The sequence below is a fragment of the Haemaphysalis longicornis genome, unplaced genomic scaffold (assembly GCF_048455015.1).
Source record: "Haemaphysalis longicornis isolate Haplotype H1 unplaced genomic scaffold, Haemaphysalis longicornis Haplotype H1 scaffold_1, whole genome shotgun sequence".
NCBI classification, from domain to species: Eukaryota; Metazoa; Arthropoda; class Arachnida; order Ixodida; family Ixodidae; genus Haemaphysalis; species Haemaphysalis longicornis.
The window spans coordinates 406,374,854-406,400,025 of NW_027526203.1; the positions used below are offsets into that span (position 1 = coordinate 406,374,854).

Sequence of the window (25,172 nt, forward strand, 5' to 3'; positions counted from 1 at the left end):
CAGCTACTGACTGGGTAACATTACTACTCATGATACGTAGCATTCACCTTCCAAGCGCTGTTGTTCCCTCTGGCGATACCTGCCTTTTTTTGTTTTCAGCGGGCTGCGGGATAGTTGCGTTTCTGAAGTAGTGTAATACTGTACCGTTACTCTGCATCGTAGCAGGCGCCCAAATTCTCGGTGTCTCGTTATTCATATCTCTGGTCAGTCAATGTGCCCCTGGAAAAGACAACGTCCCTCCCAACACAGTCCAAGGCTGCCCTGAAACCGGCTATTATTTTCACAGCAAAAAATAAAAAATAAGATCGTTTTCCGTTTAGGACACTCCCCCCCCCCCTCCCCCTCACTTTTTTAAACCAATCCGAGCTGGCCTCCGGGCAGCCTTTGGCTGAACTCAGGTTGGCGTTTATTTTCATATCTTCAGAAAATTTCCACTCCACCCGGCGTAGCTGCCCTGACTACTACTACTAAGTGGTTCAACTGCCTTGAACTGGTTCATTTACTGATGCGGCAACTGGGTGGACAAGGTAGACGTAATTAAAGGGGCACTGACACAAAATTTTGAAGGCGAGATAACGTCGGAGATAGATTGGTGGGAACACATATACATCATCTGCAAAATATCAGCGGCGAATACAGCCTAGAACATATTTAAAATCAATTTTGAAGTGTGCGAAACGCAACCGAGCAGCCAGCAGAGGACCACGCGCAATTGTAAATAAACAACATCCAAACACGTCACGAGTTTGTGTTTGCCGCTTCCGCACTACCGGCGTTTTACGCGGGCTCGCCCGGCTCGCCGCTCCAATCGGAGGGCCGGAGGGCGGAGCTTCTGCTCTCGAGGACGAACGACCCGATCGTTGGCGGCGGAGGCGCCGTGATTTCGTCAGCTAATCGGGCAGCTGGCCGCGACCAAAGTTCTACAGCGATTCCAGGCACTCTGTTTCTATTACTGTTTATTACCATTGGATGCGAAAACGCGCCGGAGGCACGAAAAGCCCACTGAGCTAGCCGCACGGTCGCTGTGCAGGCGGCGGCCACGGCCGCGAAGTGGCCCAGGCCGGCGCAGGTAGCTCGAGTGATAGCTTGTTACCGCTGCACGAAATTGTCCCCAAGTCCCGACCATAGTGGCTTAAATGAGAAAGGAGTTAATGATGCGATGGCGGGTTGCATTAAAAATTGTCATCTGCACCGCTTACGAGAGCGGCACTCGAATATCCGCCGCAGTGCTGAGCCGAACACATCTGTAGGCGGACCTGTAGGCAGACCGGCCGGCTGCTCCCAGCGCGCGTCTTGCCACCCACCGCCTCGAGCGTCGCGCGTCGTTCTTTAGCCGCGGTAGCATTTGCACTCGCAGCGCCTGCGTCACATCCACGGTCGCTTTTTAATTAAGCGTCTCACGAGATCAGTACGTGGGGGCATTCGCAGAAACTGCCGTCGATGCGGATTCGACAGTGCTACGGCGGCTCTGCTCTGTGATATCCCTCCGACGGTCACGTGGTCAGCTTTGTTCACACAAAATCCATCGTTTCGCGGCACTCGCTGAAACCGAAACTGCGACTGGCCGCATTTAAAATCCCTCTAATTAAACAACCGTCGCACGCTGAAGCAAATGAGGTTTCTACAGGTTATAAGTAGGTCACTAGCTACTTATCGCAACGAAAAAAACAAGATGCTAAATTTTTGTGTCAGTGCCCCTTTAATATTCTTTCAGCAGGGGAGGGGGGGGGGGGGTTGTGAGCGTGTGCACGAAAAAAAATTGCCACTTGTCTGCTTTATTTGCTCCAAATGCCGAAAGTCTTCTACACCCCTGTCACGTAACTCCCTCTCCTCTCTCTCCCTCCCTCACATTCTTCCCTCCCGCTCTCGCTCCTCGCAGAATTAATGCAATGGAGGCTCACTTCAATTTTCCTCGTTTGCACTGCTCCCGCGCCATCTGTCGGGCAGCGCGCGTATTTTTTATTTATCCTTTATGTTCTGCCAAAAGCAAACACCAAACAAAAGACCTCGGCCGAGATCTTTTGTTTGGTGCTTGCTTTTTGATCGCATCTCTCCGACGCTGTTTTTAACGCATTGCTTTATTATTTGCTATCATAAAAACCAATCCAACGTAATTAAAAAAACGTTGGTACTCTCGGTTATGTTCTTACATTTCGCTTCAAATATTTGCGATCATTCATTTGCGCTGAATAAGTGGAGATGTATGTATCGTGCCGAAATTTTTGTAGCTTGGCATACGAACTTCAGCTGAGCGGCTGAAACTAGCGAGACATATATACAGGCTAATATTTTCGAGTTAGGGTAGCCCAAGAAAGACTGGTACTATGTTGCCGTTCGCGATGTATGCAAGCATCCCTGCCACTGTTAGGAGGCCATGTGCGTCGCGCACCTTGAAAACTGGCCTCGTTTACGAAGAAATTAATATCAGTCTTGACAAGAGCGACAACGCTAGCCAAACTTTCGCGTAGAATGTTCAACGCCCGCACACGCCGCGGTATTGCCAAGGTAGGTTGAATCAAAATGCGCGCGCGTCGCCATTTCGATACGTACTCTCGTCCCCAAGTCGACGGTGCCTGCCTGTCTGCCCGAAGCAGATGGCTGTTGGTGCGCTTCCGTGTGATTCAAGGGCGCGCGAGTGTGGGAAGTGCGTAGAGAAACACGTTTTTCTTCTGCGTCATCGCGCCACCGGAGAAAAGGCCGACCTATCTTTCCTTAATCACTCGGCGTGTGCCGCACAAGGCCGCCTGAACAGAGTGGGTTCCCGCCGCCGGGGAAGCGAGCGTCGGCGGCCGCTCTTCGGCGGCGAGCGGTGGTTCTCCGCGCAGCAGCAGCGGCCGCCCGCGACGCAGCAGCCGGTAATGGCGACAGAGTGCAGCTTGCGAAGCTGTCCCTGCGCTGGAGTTACGTGATTTGCAGAAAAGCGCGGCAGCGCTGCGCCCGGGCGTCCGTGAGTGAGCAAAGAACGTTTTGCCGTTCGCAGGAACGAACCACGATGGCAGCGTCGTGTCTGTGGACGTTGTGTTCAAAGCGCGCTCTGACTATTCACGCCACCGCCTTCAAGCGCTTCATCACTCACTCGGCTCCCGTCCAAAGAGCCCAGGGTGACGGGTACCGGCGCCTTCGTCAGAGGAAAGTTGTGTGCGGTGAGTGTCCGCTCGGGGGGCACCCACCACCCTACGTGGAATGGGTAGCGCGCTAAGCAGGCACGTGCGTTTCGCGCTCGAGCGCGCTCTGCTCTTTATCAACCCTAATTTCTGTGTCCATTTATTCACTGTGCTTCGCGCTTGCATTTTATCGCTCAGCGAATGAAACTATCGCGGCAGTCGGTCGCTTCGCTGCTGACGTCGACGCACGTGTTGGAGAGAATCAACACGTGCTCGCGCGTTCCCCAGGCGCTGCTCTTTTGTCCCCGTTGACGGCGCTTGGCGATGCTGGCGTTCATCCAAGCGGATGTTTCGAATCTGCACGGCATGCAGGATTTTTATTGCTGTTGGACGCGTACCGTTTGCGTGCCTGTTCCGCATTTTTCGCCACCAGCGCAGCGCTTAGCTAGAAGTCACGCGTAGTAAGCCGATTGTGTACGCACTATTTTAAGCGGATTATATGGTATTGTTTACACTACAGTTGAACCTCAGTTTTACGTAACGATATTTTATGGATGTCTCGAATTAAATAACCAACAAATTCGGGTTTCCCGGGAACCGCAGTTTCCCTGAAGGCTTAACGTTTCCTCGATTTGACAAAGTTCCACGCATCTAACTCTAGTTCATCTCACAAGCTACCTGCAGCACTGTGGAGGCTACATTGTTATCAATAGTGCGCCCGCTGAGGGCGCCTAAACCGCCGTGAAGGGGGTCCTGAAAGGACACTCCCTTCTCCCCTCTCGGCAAGTGGCACCGCACGGCCCCAGCGCCTTTTGTCGCTTCCTTCGCGGTGAGTTAGGCGCCCTGAGGGGGACAACAATGTAGCCTCCACAGTGCTGCAGCTAGCTTGTGAGATGAACTATAAGTAATTTGCGCGTCCCGCTAAGTTGTCAAATATAGGTTCTACTACAGTACGTGTTTCAGTCTCCGTGGTCGTTATGAAATGTACGCAATGCATGAAAAGTGTATTCTGCTAAGAATGTAATTGCGCGGCTGCGAAATTTCCAGCGGTAATCCGAATGAGTCGCTCCCAGCAAAAAAAGAAAAAAAGCTTTTGCCCCCCCCCCCCCCCCCCCCACCCCCTCCTCCTTACATCCATATATATTCTGTTGTAGCAGAAGCGATATTTCATGGGGGCGAACGGCTACTGCATGTGAAATTGCCGGTATGTCAGTTGTAGGCTTCATAAGCAGAATGTCGTCTGGGCATCTCATACATACCGCGCCTGAAGGAAAGCAATGTTGAGCTATATTATATAGCTCAACATTGCTTTCCGCGCTTAGCGCTGTAGAGACGACGCGTTTGGCGCTGTAACCACGAAGGTGTTTCAACTATAGTTGAAGCACCTTTATGGTTACAGCGCCAAACTTGTCTCTTCTCGGTTTGCCTCGCTCTGCAACTGTTTTAGACATGTCATAGGTCGCAACTGGCCATTAATACCCCTGTCACACGGCACATCTAATGTCATTAGCTATAAATTACATTCTGTTTGGCCGTGCAGGTCTACGCGGCGAAGTAAATGACATTTGATGATACCTGTGACGATTAGCAAGCTTGCAGATTTCAAGACAATAATGCGAATGCTGCTATAATGTTTCTAAACTTTCTAAAAAACGAAGCTATTTTTTGAAACGAAAAAAGTAGCCCTGTCACATTCACATCACAAGCCGAGACAAAGCAACAACTTCGTATCTGTGTAGCAGCAAACATGTTTGCTTTTTTTTATACCGGTATATACCTATAAAACAGCACGCAAGGAATAATATTGTTTTACTGGTAGGTTTCAAACACAGTGCTCTTCAGTTTGTTATTAAACTCCCTTTAGTGAGGGGCCACTGCTATCGGGGCTACTCATTCGGTTCGGAAACGGAAACTAATGTGAATGTTCCCCGAACTCATTCACTCACCGAATTCCATTTGCATTGATTGTCATTATGTATTTCGTCACGAAACAAACGGCATTTACAGCTAAAGTAATTCGCTATGAATGTTATTAAATTTGCCGTGTGACAGGGGTGTACTCAGCTGTGAAGTTACACTGACTATTAATAAACTCAGCCTAGAGACGCGGGTTCCATGTACTCAGCAGTGATGTTCCGTGCGGGGAATTTTCTCTTTTTCGGGGAATTTTCGGCTGTAATTTTCGCCGAAAGGGAAAAAGGGAGATGCTCAAATGGAATCAGGGAATTTTAGGAGTTTTTGAGTAAGGAAACATTGCCAGTAAACCGGTCCTCGCATCGTTTATTGCTTTGTATTCGTTTAAAAAGTTTCCTTAACACTTCGTCGGATTCATGTTCACATATCCGCAGTCACGTTGCCGCAAGCCACAAGTATACAAGGCCGCTTGCAATTCAGTTCAGGAAATAGGAGGCAGCATAAAGTAAAGAATAATCCAGGAGAAAGCGCCAGTTAAGCGTGAAGCGGCGACGGCTAAAGGGCTGTGCCTCTTGGCATGTGTTCCTGCGCAGTATACAAAAAAGGTATTTTGTGTGCGCCCTTGGCGGAAGCAGTCCCGGCGTTGAGCTTGAATTACCTCAGTTACCCAACAATATCTTGTTATTTTCAATACCGGCAGTTGTAGCTTAGAGCTTTGGCATGAGAAGTTAGCACGCTGGTTGGCACAAAACGAGAAATGCATAGTAAAATGATGCTGAGGCTACGTGAAGTACACACAGTGCACGTGGCGCTGGCTAATCTACGTAAACAGAAATCTACGTAAACATCCATCAGCACCAAAAAGAGAATGCCGGGAAATTTGCAGGGAATTCTTCAAAAAGCGGCGGGGAAAAAATGCTAAAAATAGGGAGTTCTTGAACCTAGAAACGGGAATTTTTCTCGTCAGTACGGAACATCACTGGTACATCGATCAGCTGTATAGTTACACTATTAAACTCAACCAGACGCGGATTCCATCCCGGCCGCGGCGGCCGCTTTTCTGGTGGAGGCGAAAAATGAAAACTCCCTTGGGTCGAGATTTCGCCGCACGTTAAAGATCCTCAGGAGGTCAACATTAATTCACCTCCACTACAACGCGCCTCATAGCCCAGGTGTAGCTTCGGCGCGTTAAACCGTCATTTTTGAAACGGTAAAGTATAGTGAGTGAACTGCTTTCTGCCGGCAACCTGAATAAAGGGGAAAAAAAAAAAGAAAAACGCTTTCTTTCTCCTCAACAGCTGTAGGTATGGTACTCGGTCCCATGGAAGCGCCACCCGTTCCGTACCGCATGGGTCAATGTTCCGCCACGCATAAACTGGAAGCCAGCTGGCGTCATTATAGGACCACGGGCACTGTACAAACTTCTGTTTCGCACTCCAAAATGACCTCGCTGGTGCAGAGGGGGAGAAAGATAGAGGCTGGCAAGTGCATGGTGCCAGGTGTGAAGTGTACTTGTGAACTTCTTTTCCATCCATTTCTTGTGTAGTTTCTTCGGGTGTTTAACCGTAACTGTGTGACTGAACCCGCGGCCGGCAGCGTACGAATAATTATTTGAATGCTGAAATTTACCGAAACTCACTCCTTATAAGCTTGCCTACGCAAGCGGTGCGCCACCGGTGTGGCCGCTAATTTCGCTCATGCTGCTGGCGTGCATGTCGCAGCTGGGCTAGAAGTGGCCCGTCCTGCAGTTTATCGCGTGTGCACTACGGTGAATGACCTGGTTTCAATCGTGGTAGATAATGCTGTCGGACGCAGGGCTTAAATTCGCGCTACTTCAGAGCGCGATCGCCCGCCAAAGTGCGCTGTAATGTAGTGGAGTGGTACCGATAAGCTTCTGAAGGTACGGGAAGGCTGTTATCACCCTGCGCCCCCTGCGCGTCGATGTCCGAAATGTGAGTGTTCTAACCCCTCACTGACGCAAGCGTCCTGTTCAAGAGGATTTCAACGATAAGAAAATCGCTCCACGTCGGCCGTGCTAAGCAGCAAGTCATCTCGCGGCCGCAGTGTCATTTGTAGACCCGCTCGATAGCTTACAAACACCGAATAAAAGGAGAGGGACCAAAATAGTAGCCAGCGCAGAGTGCTGACTAACTCAAAAAACACGGAACCCTCTCTCCCATTGCGTTGTGCGACAACCATCGGCGCCGACCGCGTGCGCTCGCGTGTTCTAGGTCATACTGAGCCCGTTAGTACAAAAAAAAAAAGAAGAAGATCTAGCTTTGGAGCCAAGTAGCGTCCTCTGATTGACCATGGGCCATTTAATGGACAACCGTTTCCGTGGCGCATCATCAAGCGGCCGTACGCCGTCTTCCCCTCTTGGTGCTGTGCCTTCTATTGTTTTGTACGTTTGCTCAGCTTAGTCTATTACAAACGTTGCCGACCTTCCTTTTTAGAAAAAAGCGCCATCTTTCTCTCTGTCTCTCTTTTCAGCACTATGCGCTTGTTTATCAGCAGTGAGAACGCAGGTGACTGACCTACCCACATTAGCAGGTCGGTTGGTCTAAGCGCGGCAACACAGGCGCAGGCTGAAGAAATACTTTAAAGTGACCTTCAGCCTGCCTGTGATTTTTTTTTAGATGCGACGCATCTCTTGCTCGGGGGTATGTCCCTCCGGCGTCGGCGTCCGCACACCACCTGCGCATGCGCAACTCTCCTCCGTTCTTCTCTCCGACAGCTGTGCGCAACACTCTCACTCCGTCTCATTAACAAAATAACAATAGCTGCGCGCGCGCTTCGCTCCGCTCGCGTCTGCTCCGGTGCGCAAGTGCGCGCATGCGCGACTCTCCTCCGCTGTCTCCTCTCCTTCAGGCGCTGTGAATATAAAGGGGGTAGCGCGGCGGTTCAGTCAGCGCTCGTGATCCACTGACCGTGTACTTCAGCGACCACAAAGCCGTCGTGCTCAAAGTAAAGTGCAACCGCTGAAAATGGCAACCAGTCTCTCTCTCAGTAAAAGAATGAAAATTACGCCAATCTTTCCCGCGTATGAGAACACCCGCATGTGATGGAATGCATCCCTACGCGTTCACAACACGTTTCACGCGATTTAGAGAATCAACCCAATGGAAACACCAATTGAACCCCCCCGATGCGTGCATCACATCAGGGTTCCCCTCGCGAGAAGATGGGCGTAATTTTTTTTTAAATAGGCGGTGTGCCGCAAGAGTGTCGCAACAATAAATGTCAAATCAGGTTAGCGCCTAAATTAGTGCACTTGCAAAAGCAAGCCACTTGAAGAAATACTAAGAGCCAAGGGTATCAAAGTAAAGTTAGAATCGTTTGTGTGTGTGTGTGTGGGAGGGGGGGGGGGGGGGCAAAAAGGAAATTTAAACAGTGTGGCTTGTTCAAAACGCGTGATTGCTGAGCTCCCAAATAAACAGATCGATTTGCAACCTAATTTTTTTGCTTTATTTCCACAACCGCCAAATAAGAGATACTATGGGATTGTTTGTACTTTCATTCGCATTTTTCTATTCACCAGTACATAATACAGAACACCGAAGTGAACAACTTATCTGTTTACCAAAGTAAGTTAACGGAATAAGTAAAAAAAAAAAAAAACTTCGCAGCGTATAATAAACCCCTTTATATGTAGGGTTGTACGTTTTCGGGTTTTATATTTTTAAATCTGGAGGTAAAAAACCGGGGGCTATTTTTAGAACTCATAATAGCGGAGAAATCGGGTGAATTATTGTAAACTTATTCTGATATTCGGAGTTTTTTTGGACTGAATTCAAAGATGTGTGAAGTAATACACTCATTTTATTTTATCAGAAGCAATCATGAATTTCCTAACTAACGCGATCAAATTGATTGATTGATTGATTGATTGATTGATTGATTGATTGATTGATTGATTGATTGATTGATTGATTGATTGATTGATTGTCGGGTTTAACGCGCCGACGCAACGCAGGCGATGAGGCGCGCCGTAGTGGAGGGCTCCGGTTAATTTTGACCACCTGGGGATCTTTAACGTGCGCCGAAATCTCGAACACACGGGCGTTTTTGCTTTGCGCCTCCATCAGAAAAGCGGCCGCCGCGGCCGGGAATCGAGCCCGCGACCTCGGGCTCAGCCGCGCAACGCCTTAGCCCCTGAGCCACCGCGGCGGGTTTAACGCGTTCAAATTGGCGTTCTTTTCAAGCTGGTTATCGGGGGTACATCAGGCTCTTCCGGCAAGCACTGTTCGAAATTTGGCGTGTGTGTGGAAATGAATCACTAATGTTGGCAGTAAAGAGCATTGATAACATCCAAGAATACGAACATTTTATTCACGAAAAGCTGGTCATCGATTTTTTACACATCCTTGTTTACATACATTATGATCACGTACATGCGCAACATGTCGGTCTCCATTCGAGACCTGTCCGATCGTTGAACGTATCTCAGCGGGGAGAAAGTTATCTCGACATCACAGCTTTCATTAGGTACTCACAACAATGTCAGCATTTGACAGCCTAGGGCCGCGAGCGGTAGAGTCATGCTCCATGAGTTCGACAGCTGTGTTTGTGGGGCTTGCTTTCAGCATGTACTGGTGGTGAACGGCGGAACGTCAGACCACAATAGTGCAGATCGCTACTTTGCAAAGGTCCATTCGTGGAGAGATCGGTTTAACCCGCAACTCATAAAACCTTGTTCGGGGTGTAAGAATCGGGTAAAATCGGGTTTTACCCGAAAACGAACAACCCTATTTATATGGCAGTTATAGGCTACGAAGAATCGTTCGATTCAGCGAGCACCGCAGCAGTGCTGGAAGCATTTAAAGACCAGGAGATAGAGGAGACCTACACGAGACTCCTAGACGCCATATATAAAAGGATGTACGGGCAGGATGATCCTCCACAAGCCAAGCGACAAATTCCCGATACGTAAAGGCGTACTATACAGGGTGACACCATTTCGCCGAAACTACTCACAGCTTGCCTGGAGGGAGTAACAGGAAGCTTGAATGGGAAAACACGGGGTTACGGATAAACGGAGGATACTTGAGCCATTTAAGGTTTGCAGGCGACATAGTCTTGCTAAGCGTGTCTGCAGTGACACCTGCAGAAAATGCTCGAGGAACTAAATTCAGATAGCAAGGCCGTGGGGCTAAAAGTAAACATGGCTAAATCTAAAGTAATGATGAATAGACATGTCGAAAGGGCCCTGTTCAGCATATGTAACGAAACGCTAGAGCAAGTAGAAGATTAAAAACTACCTCGGTCAGGTCGTCTGTGCTGATCCCAACCACGAGAGAGAAATCCGGCGCAGAATAGGTATGGACGTTGGTATGGGCTAGCTGGGGTGCTCTGGCATGCCGCGTTAATAATGAAAAGTAAGCTACCTGCATCACTGAATGGGAGAATGTACAACCAGTGCGTTCTTCCGGTGATGACATATGCAGCGGAAACTTGGCGCCCTACTGAACAGCTTGAAAGCAAACTTAGGTCGGCTCAGCGGGCCATGGAAAGAAGAATGATAGGAGCAACTCCGAGGGAGAAGAAACAAGCTTCACGGATGAGAGAACAAACTAGAGTAGAGGATATCATAGTTCAAACAAAGAAAACGAAATGGACTTGGGCTGGCCACACTATTAGGCGAAATGACAACCGGTGGACCACCAGGGTGACAGAGTGGACACCGAGAGACGGGTCTAGGGAAAGAGGAAGGCCAATTACTCGACGGAGGGACGAACTAAGGAATTTAGGAGGGAAAGAATGGACTCGAGCGGCGCGGGAGAGGAGCGGTTGGAGGTCGATGGGAGAGGCCTTCGTCCTGCAGTGGGCCTAGTGGGCTGTTGACAAGGATGATGAAAGGAGACAGTCCATTAATGGACTGAATGTTCTGCCCGGCCATTCATCTTGACCTCATCTCGCTTCCCGCTAAGCTGTGCACCCCGCTTGGGCTGGATAGGCTGAACCCGCTGCTCGTCTTCAAGAATGGGCTCGTCGCTCACGTTCAGCGCTCCCTAGATGGAAATGAGTGGTCTCATTCGTGAGACGCTAAACAAGAGACTCTGGGTTTCGTGAAAGCAGTTACCTCACTCGCCACTCCGTGGGTGATCCGAAAGCAGCCTCGATGGATGGAAAGGAGCATGGGCCCAAATCCTGAGCGGATCCTTTCCGTGCTGTTCGAAACTCCTGCCAAAGCCGAGCGGCAATGTGTATGCGCTTTTTTGGCCGCTCAGCTTTGACGAGTGCATAGCGCTCTGTCATGGCTTCCTGTTAAAAGCCGAATATTGAGTGCGTAATTGAGAAAGTTTTTCATTTCTTTGAGATACGAAGTATTTAAAGCTACGTTGTGTCGCAGCTTTTTTTTTTTTTTAGTGCTCCTTTAATTTTTCTGGACCAGTGCTGTGATGATAATGTGTATGTACAAGCCTTTCTCGATTTGCTACACTGAGGAATAATGTCCCCGTCATCGCAAAAAATACTGTACATGAAACCAGATATCCCTTGATTATTTATTTCTCCTGCAACATCATCTGGAGATCTCGTATCTCCACAGAATAGCGTTGGGAACTCGTCGATAGCCTGTGCCGCGCGCTATTCAGCGGAACACAATGATTTCGCCCTGCTTGTATATTTTTGCGGCCTTTTTCTACGCTGCTTGGGGCCCACTCACCGTCGCGGCCGGCTTCAATTTCTTGATTTGCATTATTATTTGATAGATCTCACTGTAATGGCCCCCCGCGCCTACAAACGCGCGCACGATAAACATTTTGTAAAAGGTTGGCTGCGCGAAAATCGTTAGCCGTTCCGCCCATTCGAAGCGGCTGTTTCGACCCGCCTTATCGCGTGCCGCGGCTCCGAACATGCTCCGAGATGGGAGGAGCTGGCTTCATAAATTCCGGCTCGTCGGGTCCGGCCGCGCAGTGCCGAAGTCGTCATTGCTAGGAAGATCGACGCTGGAGACGAGTCCGTCCGAGCGTTGCGCCTGTCGCCACGTGTTCGGGAACCGGGCTGCAGCCCGGAACAAGCTCTTGGATTAGCTAATTTGCCGTTATTTCGTTTTCTTGTTTCGTTATTTTCTATCTGTAGGTCCCCTTCGGTGAGTGCGGTGCTCCTTTTATTATTACTGGCCAGTTGGGACCCTATTCTCGACATCGCGAATTTACTGTGAATATGCCATCGGCGGCGTGTTGCACGGAAAGGTTTGATGAAAGCCACGCACATTGGCGGTTACCTTGAAAACAAATCGCCACCCAGCTATCCGGTAAAAATGTTAAAATGCTTGATACGTGTACTCAAAATAAATATGGAAGTTAACGCTAACGAAGTAAACGCATCTCGTCATTTACAGTCAATGCCACAAGGCGATGTGGTTGACGAAGTGGAACCGCGTGAGCTTTTCGCAAAAGAAAACGAACGAAAGTTTATGTGTGCCGTAATATTTCCCGCCGAAGGCTTAAAATAAATCGCGGTGTTGCAGCCACTCGTGGTTTAGGCACCCTGCACTGTGAAGAGGCAGCTGTGAGCGCACCACTTTTCCTATAAAATCTGCCTGCAGTGAACGCTAGGGCTTCGATATAGACCAGTGGCAATTTCTTGACCAGTTGATTCCCAGTGCCTGACGCACCGTGCGAACGTTTTGCACGTTCCGCAGTAAAGTGTCGCTTCATAAGACAAGCCGAAAATAAAAATAAGTGAGAAGAAAGCATCGGTGTCGCCTTTCTTTTTTTTTGACAACCTAATTGGTTTACTTTACAATCAGCCACTGGCGTCTTGCGACCTTTGCCACTTAAACAAACCATTGTTTTCTCACTGCTCTTATTATCACGTATTTACCCTAATGCTTTCTTGTTGGTGAGGTCGGGGGCCTGCCGCGTGTTAAAAGTGGCTGTGATAGCTCAAGCGTATAGTGGGGATGCTTACGTGGATTCAATTTGAGGCAGCAACGTGCATCCGATCGTCCCTACAAAGAACTGCGCATAAATGTCCTGCCTTTAGGCTCTAGGCTTTTCTTTCTTTTTTTTTTTTTTTTTTTTTTTTCTGGAAGGGCAACTGAAAAATACATCGTTCACTTCGGTTACTTTCGCCTAGTTTTGCAACGCCAGCGATGTGAATGATGCGATGGGGGTCTACGACGCGGGTAAACCTTTTAACGTGCGCCGTTCACACGTCATGAATTAGCGAAATTGCGAATGGGCACAGCCTTTTTGTCAGCTGGAAGAACGTGACATAGCTGACAGTATTGGAAAACTGTTTCGCTGGAGATGGCTAATTCAGTTATTAAATAACGAAGTCGGGAATAGGGCCCTTGATGGTCATTATGGCTCGTCCCAAACTGACGTAGTTGTTGTCACACTGGCCGGTTCCGCCCCCCCCCCCCCCCCCCCCCCCCCCCACCGCGTTACCGGCGCGACCGTTTGGCTGTGTACCCTCTTCTGGTTGGACGCACAACTTTACGGTTTTATGGAGATGTGTGCTTACAGTGCGCGCTGTACCGCCATTATGTTTGAGAGGAAGCCGATGAAGGGGGAACTCGGCAAGGAAAAGACGAGGACCGGTGGCCGGCCATATTCGTGTATCGCTCCAAAGTCTCTGCCGTTCACGCGAGCCCATATACATGGGCCCTCTGTTCAAATCGGGCGCCCTTTTCTTCTGAGGCAAGCATCAACAAAAAATTGCCAAATTTGTTTCTGCTTCGAAGTCGGCAGATAGCGGCGGTTTTGTTCGCGCGCTTCAAAGCGATGAGGTGGTCGCTCATCCGTGGCTATAGTGAAAGACCGTCCTGCACCGAGCCGGACAGAGAAGGGACCAAGAGACGTGTCGCGATGCTACGTAAACTGTACAGTTTGAAGTCAATTGTTGCGGCCTGTCTGTAGATTGGCATCGATCAGTCTTACTGTCAATCGTCTTCCGTCCTCCGTCCAGTCACTTTCAAAGCGCGTCACCTTATGAACTTGGTCTGAAAGAATTAGGTCTGCAGGACAGCCAGCGTGATTCGCGCGCCGGTTACGTACAGCCATTAAATGTGGGTGAAATCAAATCCTTCCAGTTATTTTGTCGACGATATATCCTAGCGGTTCGCGTGAGCGACATCGTTATTTCTGTAGCTCCCCGCCCCAGCCCTATGTTGACTTTTTTTTATTGCGTTGGGGAGAAAGCGATAGTTCCCACGGACGCTATTAGTGTTGTCACGCGCAATATAGGGCTCGAGTAAGGCGTCCATTTCAAGCCGTCACGTAATTTCTTCTTGGGTCCTCTGACGGCTCGTGAGAACCCGAGGTGCTAAACCTTGTTGAGCGTCGTGTCATGGACTATTTTTGCTATATTGGACAGATTTAAGCAATACCTCGCAATGCTTTTGTCAAGCGTTGTCGTAGTTCCCGGGCGGGGCCTGCGGCGTTTCGACCAAATTCTGGCGCTAAATTGCGCGAGGGGCGCTATAATGTATAGACGGGGTTGAACTAAAGATATCGTTCACGCACGCGGTAGACAGTGCTTTTTTGGCGCCGACTTCGGCTTATGCGCCTGCTCACAAAAGGCATCCAAAACCGTTCGCCTCGTGAAGGACGCCTCGTCTGCTGTCCTGCAAACAGTTAAATTTAGTGCATCGAAAATTGCTACTTCTACTCGCTTGTTTCGCGTCGCACCCTTGTTCGGTTTCAACCGATTAGCGCGGGACGCCTTTAAGCGGACGCTAACTTTTTTTTTTGTCTTTGTTAGTTTGTTTAAACGTTTCCTATGTGTCTCGCTTGAGACTTTTCTTCCTCCTGCATTCGCTCGCGTGCATTTTGAATCTGGTATATTTCGTGATATTTTTACCGGTTACGTCCGCAGCAAGTACCTTGCCCCCCCCCCCCCCCCCCCCTTCCCTACCCCCTTCCTCACTGCGGGCGGCGTCTTTTATGGCGAAGACCGCGTTCGGATTGCCGCAGAATTGCCGTTGTCTTCCCGCGGGCGCCTTGCAGACGTGCACGCCTTTCGTCGTGCTGTCGCCTGCGCCCAGCTCGGCCATGGGCACGGCCTGCTCGTCCGACCAGGCCGTCCTGCTTGTGGGCTCCGCCGCTCTCCAGGAGAACTACGCCGCCTTGGCCCACTACGCGGCGCACCGTCCGGAGGCCGAAGCTGACTCTGCAGTTGCGCTAGGTCCGCCTGAATCCTGCTTTGCCTTCGCGAGAGCAGGGGCCCTCCACAATGGAAAGGGGGGGGGGGGGAGACGTTTACACCACCGCATCTGCACCGCGCGAGAGACCAGGATATCTGGCGCATGCGGCCGTTAGCTCCCTAGCCTCCGCTGTAATAAAACTATATCCGGTAGTGCCCGCGTGTTTACGATCGGAGTATTTGCCAGCTTGGCCGATTTCACAAGTACAGGGAGGAAACAACAGTGGGTCCTTGCAATAATCTAACGTTAAAGGTCTCCTCTGCGGCCGAACACGTAGTTTGTGCACTCTTGCGCGCGCTTCTCTCGACGGGACTGGGAGAGGCAGCGCATTGATCTAACTCTGTATTCCCTTTCCAGGCGGTGCCATTTTTTTTTTTTTTTTGCCGTTACTCTAAAAGCGGTATTCCGTTTCAACAGGCGCGCGCCATCAAGTGACGTAGCCGTTGGTTGTGGCGGCCGTGGTCGGTCTTTGTGTACGTTTTAGTTCCATTCAATACGCGCGTGGACGCAGCCGCTTGATATGGCATGTATATAGGATGGGGTTACAGCCTTGTCGCTCGTTCTCCTGCCGATAACCGAATCTCGAAATAGCAGGCCGGGCGTGCGCGCGTTAACCTTGCCTTGCCATGCGTAATGTTAGTCGGCACCGCAAATAGAAATACGAAAGCGCAGGCTTTCGTATTTCTATTTACGTAAATGCCCTTGACCCCTTCTTGTATTCTGGCAGAAGCTGGATTTCCCCGGTTTGGTGACTACGGTGTCTTCCCTTTTTTTTTTTTTTTTTTTTACGTGAACATTCACTTTACACACATTACCGTAATCGTTGCTTGCCGAAAGCAGCATAAAATTAGGTCAACGATGATGTTTTACTTTGCAGCTGTGTGGTTGAAAAAATCGCGAAACGCTTTTCTTGAATCTCAATTCATTTGTTTGATCATGCGATACTGAATCGCGGTAGCTATTGTCTTTGTTTGCCGTGCCGGTTTGTTCTTGGATTTTACCTGTTCTTAAAGGCTTTTCTTGTCCATTTCTTGTGTGTCTGTCTACTTCACTTGGCTTGAAGTTAACAAAGCCTTGTTTAGGGGCTAGTTGGTATAGTCTAGAATTCAATGTTGGTGTGCGCTTCATATTTGGACAGGGACAGTGGAAAAGACAACTAAGCGATGGTGCGCATCGTTGTATTTGTGTTTTGTATTTTCCACTGTCCCTGTCCCTTATCCAGATATGCAGCACAAATTCACGTGACTGTGCGACCACTATATTTCACTTTATTTCGCTATTATTGAGAGCCTGTTGTGGCTGCATGAGTGCTTTAAAGATTTTTTAAAACTACAGAGCTGGTGCATCCTTGGAATCGTTTTTTAAAGGATGTTCAAATTGGCTTTCCTCAACTGCAAAGTAGTAATTGCCGTCTCTTCTCACAAGGCACATGAAAAATAAGTGCCTAGTTTTCCAAGAGGTACAAAAGGGGACGGTTTCCTAGGGGTTGGTTCACTTTCGCGCCAAATAGTATATCGTTCGTCTATATATTTTTGTTGTATTTTCTTGTTCGTTTCAGGCGTGCGCAGAACATGTCCGTGGACTTTAAGGACAGGCCGAAAATTTGTGAAAAAAAAGAATAGCGGCTGTTCATGCGCTAGCCACAGAATCTGCACAGTGATATCCGTGTATGAAGGCTGTCCTCCTTCCGATTGCTTGCAGGCTTTAACGCGCCGACGCAACGCAGGCGATGAGGCGCGCCGTAGTGGAGGGCTCCGGATTAATTTTGACCGCCTGGGGATTTTTACCGTGCGCCGAGATCTCGTACACACGGGCGTTTTTGCTTTTCGCCTCCATGAGAAAAGCGGCCGCGCAGCCGGGAATCGGACCCGCGTCCTCGCGCTCAGCAGCGCAACGCCTTAGCCACTGAGCCACCGCGGCGGGTCTGTCTTCCTTTCTTCTTGTGCATTGTGCAAATCATTTTGAGCAGAGTTATGTTTGGCGCGTCGCCCCCCTCTAATGTGGTTAGCTAGCGTGGCTCGAAATAAGAATATTCTTATTTCTTGCCAATAAGATCCTAATGGTCCACCAAATAAAGTTACCGTGTGTGCTTGTTGTTTCTGCTGACGTGCTACACCTCGTACCCAACTTAAAGCTAGACAGCCGATCATTGTGCAATGTAGCATTTACATTCGCGGAATGCAAAGCGTCATTCTTGCATTGCTTAATGCCCAAGCGCACGCCACGTTTCCAGGGTCAAATCGCGTGCTGGGCCTCTTGGTTGGCCTGCTTTGTCCAGTTGATAGGTGCGTTGTGGTGAAGCGAGCCCAAGGGAGTTTAATGCTGAAGAGATGCGGCCTGAAGCAGCAACATACCCAACGAAAAATAAGGGGGATAAAGTACGAGGACACGTGGGCACAAGTAATCTGTTCGACAACTAGCAGGGCAGCCTTCTTGTGTTCATGTTTCTTTCCGCGCCGTTATTTAACGATAACAAGTGAAACGGAAATATAAGTGTAACATTTATCTACACTATTACACGCTCTCCTTTCCCCTGCTTTATTCAAGTTGTGCAGTTGTCCACCGTGGACAGTGCTTTCGCGAACGGCTCATCTTGGCTATATATAGTCCTTGCTACAGACTGGGACCGCAACATTACCATTCTTGTACGTCCTTATTCTCGGGTGAAGGTTCCTGGCGTTCCCTTGCGCGCACTGAATTATGTTTTATGGCAGCGTTTATGTGGGCAAATTGACGTACAGCTGATGAGCAGCTATGAAGATACGCCTGGAGCCGGCCAGCTCTTAAGTGACAGTGGAAGTGCCTGTTGGCACGCCATCACTGTGATTGTGGCGGCCTTCCGGCATACAAAATGACACTGGCTCTGGCCGAACTGCGTATCCGCGTGCTTTAGGCGGCTGTTTTTGTCCATTATATTATTTTGATGACGAAGTAATAGCCGATGGACACACGGCCCGGGTAGGGGAAAAGTAACCAAACTGTTTTGTCCCTGGATCGGTCTTGGCTCAAACTGTATGTTTTGGTCATTTGTAATAATGGTCTCCACGGGGGTAGAATGCTTTTTCGCTTCGTAAGTGAATTGCCTCGTGTACCTTCCATAAGAACTGTCCCGCTGCAAGTTCTCCTCCTGTGCGCTACGTAACCGCAGCGGCATTCTTGCATCGCGAGATTCCGGTACCGGATGTTTCTGAATTTCCTACACAGCAACAAGAGCGCCGTAGTGTTACAAAAGAAAATGCGGCGCGCCTTTTTTTTTACGGGAAAGTGAGACAAATCCCGCGGTGGTGAAGGGGGTTAACGGATATGCAAAATAGCTAAATTTCGTCGTACTCCTTGTGATTCGTTTTTTTGTAGACGCTGTACATGGCTTCAGTTCCGTGTATTTTCCTCATCTGTCAACAAAAACACGGTGGCACCTCGCTTTGTCCGTGATCCAATCACGGGCCACGGCCTCCGCGATCGGCTGCCGCCGGCAGCCGATTGCGGAGGCCGTGCACGGGCGCGCCTAGTATCCTCCGGCTGCCCGAGGTGGCGGTAGTTGTCCACACTGGAGCAGTTTAGAGGCTCCACGTGTCTTCGAAGCGCGAGGCGTTCGTGTGTGTGCGTTTGTTTGTTTGGTCGGTTTGTTTGCTTCCTTGCTTTTACTCGGGTCCGCGTTTGTTTAATTAACTCGAAGGGTTTCTCAAGGTTTTGCGGCCGTGCCTACAGTCCTTCCCACCCCACCTAGTCGTTCCCGGCCGCTACATAATTGCTGGGAGCTCTGAGGCGGAATAGAGAATGCCATTGTTAAGGAGGGCTCTTATTTTTCTTCTAAAGAAGCTATGCAACATGCATTCTGGGATGGTGTGGGCTGCTAAAGCAGTGCTCACTCCAAATAGTATATGCAAAGTGCACCGGTTACACCTGGCGATGCTAAACAGGGAAGGACATCTTGTTTGAACTTAGTCCATAGCGCTGCTTTGATTTTTCATCGATTGGAGTGCTTTGTTCAAAAATGTGAAATTAATCATGGCAATAATATGGCCTCCCCTCAGTTTTTTTTTTTTATGAAACGAAAAACTATCTCGATTTTTTCCAGCCTGTTCAACGTCAACAGTTGACAGCTGCAACATTCAACCTCTGTTTTGCCTAATCATCTCTCGCACTTGGTAGAACCAACAAAAAAAAGTACTATTTTTGTATGCAAAAAACTTGGCTAGATTACATAAAGTTCTTGTCCAAGGAGATGAGTAGTAAATCAGTTGCTTCCATAATTGGTTTTGATTATTGTAAAAGGAGTGTTTTCCAACTGCATATATTTGTTCCTATAAATTGTCAAACACTCATATTTTGTGCCATTGTGAGAACTTGCCCTATGTGCTTCCATCATCGTTTAGCCAGCGCGCTCATCTATAATCCTATTTGTTCCTGAACCAAGACTTGTAATTTTTTGCAATTGAGTGCAATGAAAAGCAACGGTAAAAAAAAAGTACAGCTTGCTTCTGGGAACACTAGGACAGGGCCCAAAATTTTTGGTCGCAATGGCTTTTTTTTTTTTTTTCATCGTATAAAGCTTATTTGTTTGCAGAACAAAGGAATCGTGCTCTTATTTGACTTGAAAAAAAAAATAACTCCTTGCTTGCTAGCTTCAGTCTCCGTTTATGGAGCCAAGGGAGCTGCTTAATTGTTTGTGTCAGTACTGCATTGGCACATGCCTGTGAAACCAAGACCTGCTCTGTCTTGTATTTTATTTGGTAATATAACAATTAATGTTGCCATATTTACAGAAAGTGATTTGATCAGATCTACTGAAACAGTTGGTTGAGGCTGCAGTTCTCAACCTGCTCGTGCTTCAATTAAAACTTTCTCTAGTTTGAGGAGCATTATGCATGCGTTGACATATTCCATGTATTGTCTCCTTGACTTGATGGCTGCAAGAGAAGTTGCCTGCAAAATTAATACGGAGCCCTCCACTACGGTGGGCCTCATCGCCTGCCTTGCGTCGGCGAGTCAGACCCCTCAATCAATCAATCAGAATTTGCCCGCTCCCGCAGATTCCATGGTGGGTGAATGATGCATCAAGTCAAGAGCTTGCTTTAACTGTTCCATAACCACTGTGTGGTCAAACCTTAAGCCCAAGCCTTTGTGTGTTGTCAGTTCTATTGTTGGTTGCTCGCTTTATTTGCCTGCTTTGTTGAGGCCACCAGCACTGGCACATTGGCTTGGAGACTTGTCACCATATTGTTGCACCCTGAGAAGGTCCCAGGTCTGTCTCCCAGCCTTTGGGGATGTTTGGTCTGAAGGAGGTGAAAAGCAATACATTTGGGCACCTGCCTAAAAAAGGGTGGTCTAAATAATGTCTAGCCCTCTGCTGCGTCCTCAGGGGACAGATGGGCCTATAGCTCTCTAAATTTCGTATGAAGTTGGAACTTTGAAGCCTGGTTCTAATTTGTTGGTGCACTGTTTACAATGGACTGTGCACCACAGTATTATTTGTACATTGTGCTTCTTATGGTACTTGGCTTTGTTGAATACCTCGGTGCAATATTTCTCAGCCCTCTACAAGGTGGACTTTCTTTTGACACGTCTCTTTATGCTCTGCTGCAGGTCCGTCAAATTGGTCCAAGCGCTTCCCCGCAGCAGCTGGCGAGAAGCAGTCTCCCATTGACATTGTGGTGACCGATGTCCAGCAGGATCCATTTCTGACGGAAAATCCCCTGCGTTGGAACTATGCCGGCCTGAAGTGCACGAGTCTGCTCAACAATGGCTCTGGATGGCGGGTGGATGTCAAGGCGCCTGGACCCAGTTAGTCGCTACTTTGCAATTGGGGTGGTTGGGATGGAAAAAAAAAGTCCTCTGGGTGCGATTAAAGCCATACTTGGCTGTATGCTAGAGGATGTTTAGCTCAGCTTGTTGGCATCTGTTGAAGTTAGGTATGCCCTAGCACAAAAAATAGGCATGGCCAAGGCAGAGTACAAGCACCTGTTCTGTACTCTTCTTTGCCCTTATCAATTTTTAGCTATATGGTGTGACAGAGTTAATCTCGGGTGTACGGTAGACGGAGGAGGCTTGGGCAATGCTGACCTGCGAGCACCTGGCTGTTTTGGCTTTAAGGCAGAGTTAGTGTGCTGGGGCAAGTGCTTTAATGCAGTGTGCAATTGGTTTGGAAATGAAAGAATGCTATTCTGAGCAGATAATGGCAGAACCTGATGGCTAGGTCCTACCATTGTGATTATCTAGGTGACAGAGCTTAGGCCTTGCTAAAGGGGGGGGGGATATTGACGAAAAGACGCATACATGAATCTTTTGATGCGTTCATGTGCATGCACAAGCATGGAGCACGCACAAGATTTCTTTTTTTTTTAACTTTCAGCACATGGTTTCAACGCTTATATGCGAGAGAACTACTTATTGAAGTGAGCTAAACATAGCTCGAAGTGTGATTCAGCCTCTGTATAAACGCACTCCTACAGCCTATCACCACAGGAGATGTATTAACAACCTCTATCCTTTCCAAATTGGCCTACCAAAGCTGCCTGCTGTTGATTCTATTGTGGTGCAATAATTCTCTTTCAACTGCTGATTTTCGGCTTTTTTCGTGAGGATTTATAGTGCTGAACTACTAACAAATCTTGTGCTGCATTCGAAAAATCGTAGACAACTTGCGTAACTGTCTTTTCTTTTTTAATTCTTGCAGTCCTCTTCTCTTGCCTTCTTGTTTACAGCGCTGATCTGGATAAGATTTTGACTTACTGGCAGGAAAAGGTAATAGCAAGAAAAATGTAAACTGAAATGTACCGCGGTGCCTGTAACATAACCTAGACATACATGGCAAAAAAAAAAAAAAAATGGCACAGCTTGCACTGGTGGTGCAAGGCTGAAGAACTGGCGGGCCCTCCTCCTTCGTTGGAGACCCGGCTGTTGCAGCTCGCATGGATTTCCGAACTTGCTGTTGACAGGTTTCCATGACTGGCAGACCCGGATCGTTTTGTCCGCAATCTTTCATGTCCTTTCCGAAGTCTACCGTGTTAGCACATGCTAGAACCGGCAGCAACCGGCTTCGCGAACTCTGCGTCTGCAGCGTGAGCTGTCCTGTGCTCTCCCCACTTCAGGCACGGGCGCACACAAACTGCTTTCTTGTTTTTTTGCTAGCTTCTCGCGTGGTGCCAGCCTGGACGATGCTGGGCGCTCTTTGCAAAGTACAGGCTCGCGTGCGCTTTTTTTTTTTTTTTTTGTGTGTGTGTGTGTGTGTGTGTGTGTGTGTGTGTGTGTGTGTGAATGCTACCAGACCAAGCTTAAGCTTAAACAACTCTGCTGTTTAAAAAAACGTCCTTGTGGTTAACTAGTTGCCGGAATTCTTGTATTGGTTACATAATGTCCCTCTCTGGGGCAAAAGTGTTGTTTTCAGTTCTGCCAGTGGCCTCCCTTTTCGAGGGTACCAAAATACTTTTGTCACAGTGTGCATGCCTGACCAGTCTGAGCCTGAGGTTTGAGACGTACCTTCTCACTCGCAGATATTCGTGGAGGACCTCTGCACCACAACTACCAAATGGTGCAGTTCCACAGCCACTGGGGCACCTGCGGCGAGTCTGGAAGTGAGCATACCATCAACGGAGAGTACTATGCAGGCGAGGTCAGTTGCCCTTGTCAGTGGATCTTAATTTCGTGTGCGCTGATTCAACACAGCGGTTGCCCATTATATGTGCGCATTCCTGATTGCATGGTGCCTGCTATGGAGCAACACGTGAAAGCACCAATGGACAGGCATGCTTGAAAATGTGATGTCCTCGTCTTCTTCGAGACAGTAGTTAGTTGCTGCTTTCAACACGTCAAAAATTTATTAGCTTACCTGCTCGACTACAAGACATGCTCATCTGTGAGCATAGCCTTGCTTTCTTTGTCATGCAAATTTTCTTTCTTGACTGTGCTCAGCTGTGTAAGCTGCATTTGGTGGGGATGATGATGAATTCAGGATAGTACGTAGGCCTGGCCAGGGGAACAGTAAAACTGGAAAGGGGAGTATAGAGCCATTTGTGTTACATGTTCATTACAAGTTGACTAAAATAACTACGTGGCTTGAAGTAAAGATCATGGCTCGATCTTTGCTCTTCACACATGGAAACTGTTGGTGCTCTCTGCTAGCTCTGGCGCATGCATGCTCATATGAAGACTGGGGGCTACTAACTGCATGTGGACTGTGGTTACGGCTGACATGTATTAGTTAAATTCATCTATGAAGTGAAGTGACATGTTCGTCCGTGTTTTACCTGTATGCTTTTGAAGCTCAAGACGAAGTAATAAAAACAAGCTGTAGCTGTATTGTGTGCTTTAGGTGCAGGCCGCTCTGTATTTACACATGAAGTTGACTGCAGCCAAGCGTGGACTGTCTCGTTGCACCTGCAGTTTACATTGGATGAGGTTAAACTTGTAGGTATTGAGTGAGGGCGAGCAATTTTACAGAAGCCTATACATATGCCCACCTTATTTTTCACTTGACTATGTCTGTTTCTTTTGTCTTTTGTTGTGCTGCAGAGCACAACACCACAAGATAAATTTTCTGCTGGAGGGGAAAAATGTTGGGTTTGCATTGAGATTTTTGGGCATGTTTGCGGCTTTTGGTAGATCTGTAGTCCCTCCAATACAGTCAAACCTCGATGTAACGAACCATGTAACTTTTTTTTTAACTTCAAGTGTATGCACACCATGTATTTTCACCTTCTGTGTAATGAAGTCCCGTTTGCTGAAATTTCAATGTAACGAAGTTTTATGAACAACTAGGCACAAAATTTTGGTTGTAGAATTAGATTTTCAGAGATGCAAGCGCTGAAATTGGGTCTCTATAAAACGTGAACGGCGACTCAGGCCGCCCAATGCCGCAGATGCAGCAAGCCATGGAATACGTGAGCAAGCCCCTTGCCTACAAGCTCCTTGCCTACAAGTGCATATGGTGCCGCCACTGTATGCCGCCACTTTGCCCTTCGTTCGATTTCGCTCATGCTTGTTCGGTTCCATCATTCTGGCAAGTGCTCGGCAAGGCATTTGTGGGTCCGTATGAACCTTGCGCACCGGCGGTGACTTCTGCCTTGGGCAGAAAGTGACTTGCGCCGCACGCGGCAGTGGGAGGAGCCAGACTTTCGCCAATGGGGAGGCACGCACCGTATGGTGGTATAGTTTCGAAGTGCTCGGGGATGCTGGCTGGCCCCGCCAGAGACAATTAGGCTCACCACCATGGAGGATATTGGGGGGGAGGGGGGGGTGAAGCCCCTTAGGGGCTCGGGCTGTCGGCGTCTTTTGTCGTCGTAACCGTCATCTTGTATAGTCGCGGTACTAAAGCACTGGGACACTCGTTTATGCCTCACGCTAGAATGCTTCGTGCTTCAGACACCACTCTTACAGCAAAGCTGTACACCTATACCCCCCAACGGTTTCATCTCCATTAGCAAAAATGCCAAGGTGTGAAGAATACACTTACACACTGCATGCTTCGCCCCTACCCAGGTTTCACGTTAGTGGAGATGGCCCGGGATTTTAGTACGCATTTTTGCCCATGGGCATTTTTGCCCGTTTTGCCCATGAACATACAAATCACGCTATTTGTGTGTTCAGGTTCATATTGTCATGTTCGCGTTTCATTTGACGCCGATAGTACCTCTGGAAGTTGAGTTGAGCAGACATCATGTCAGGCAATGAATGATCACTGCAGTTGCGTTATGTCGCTTGTTCATGAAATATGATTGAGTTAGGGGCTTCGCAATCTGGCAGTTTGATGAGCAAGTTTTCTTGGTATATATTGTTTTGCTCAAAAATAAACATCTTACTCTTACTTACATCCAGGGGCGGATCCAGGTTTTTTTCTGAGAGGGGGGTCAGCTTCAATCAGTGATGATGATGATGGAAGAGTCTTTTTTATTTGCAAATATTACGGAAAAGCAACAAATTTAAGAAATATAAAAAATCGTTAACTAGACTTTTTCTACTACCTGAGGGGTCATCGTATTGGGGGTATAATATCAAAAATTAAG

At 48.4% G+C, this 25,172-nt stretch overlaps 1 protein-coding gene across 4 annotated transcripts in view; it reads left to right on the forward strand.

The window, feature by feature from the left end:
* Cah1 (carbonic anhydrase 1) overlaps positions 1 to 25,172 on the forward strand; it is a 122,732-nt gene that overhangs the window by 85,717 nt on the left and 11,843 nt on the right. The window contains exons 1-4 of one of the 4 annotated variants that reach the window (XM_077686904.1): positions 2,580 to 2,855; positions 2,981 to 3,143; positions 20,758 to 20,955; positions 22,665 to 22,783. In XM_077686904.1, the coding sequence (XP_077543030.1) occupies positions 2,595 to 2,855; positions 2,981 to 3,143; positions 20,758 to 20,955; positions 22,665 to 22,783 (741 nt within the window). In that variant the 5' untranslated portion in view covers positions 2,580 to 2,594. Of the gene's footprint in view, positions 1 to 2,579; positions 3,144 to 11,911; positions 12,109 to 14,974; positions 15,153 to 20,757; positions 20,956 to 22,664; positions 22,784 to 25,172 lie in introns of those variants that run through there. The other 3 variants (XM_077686906.1, XM_077686905.1, XM_077686907.1) reach the window with 3 other exon arrangements.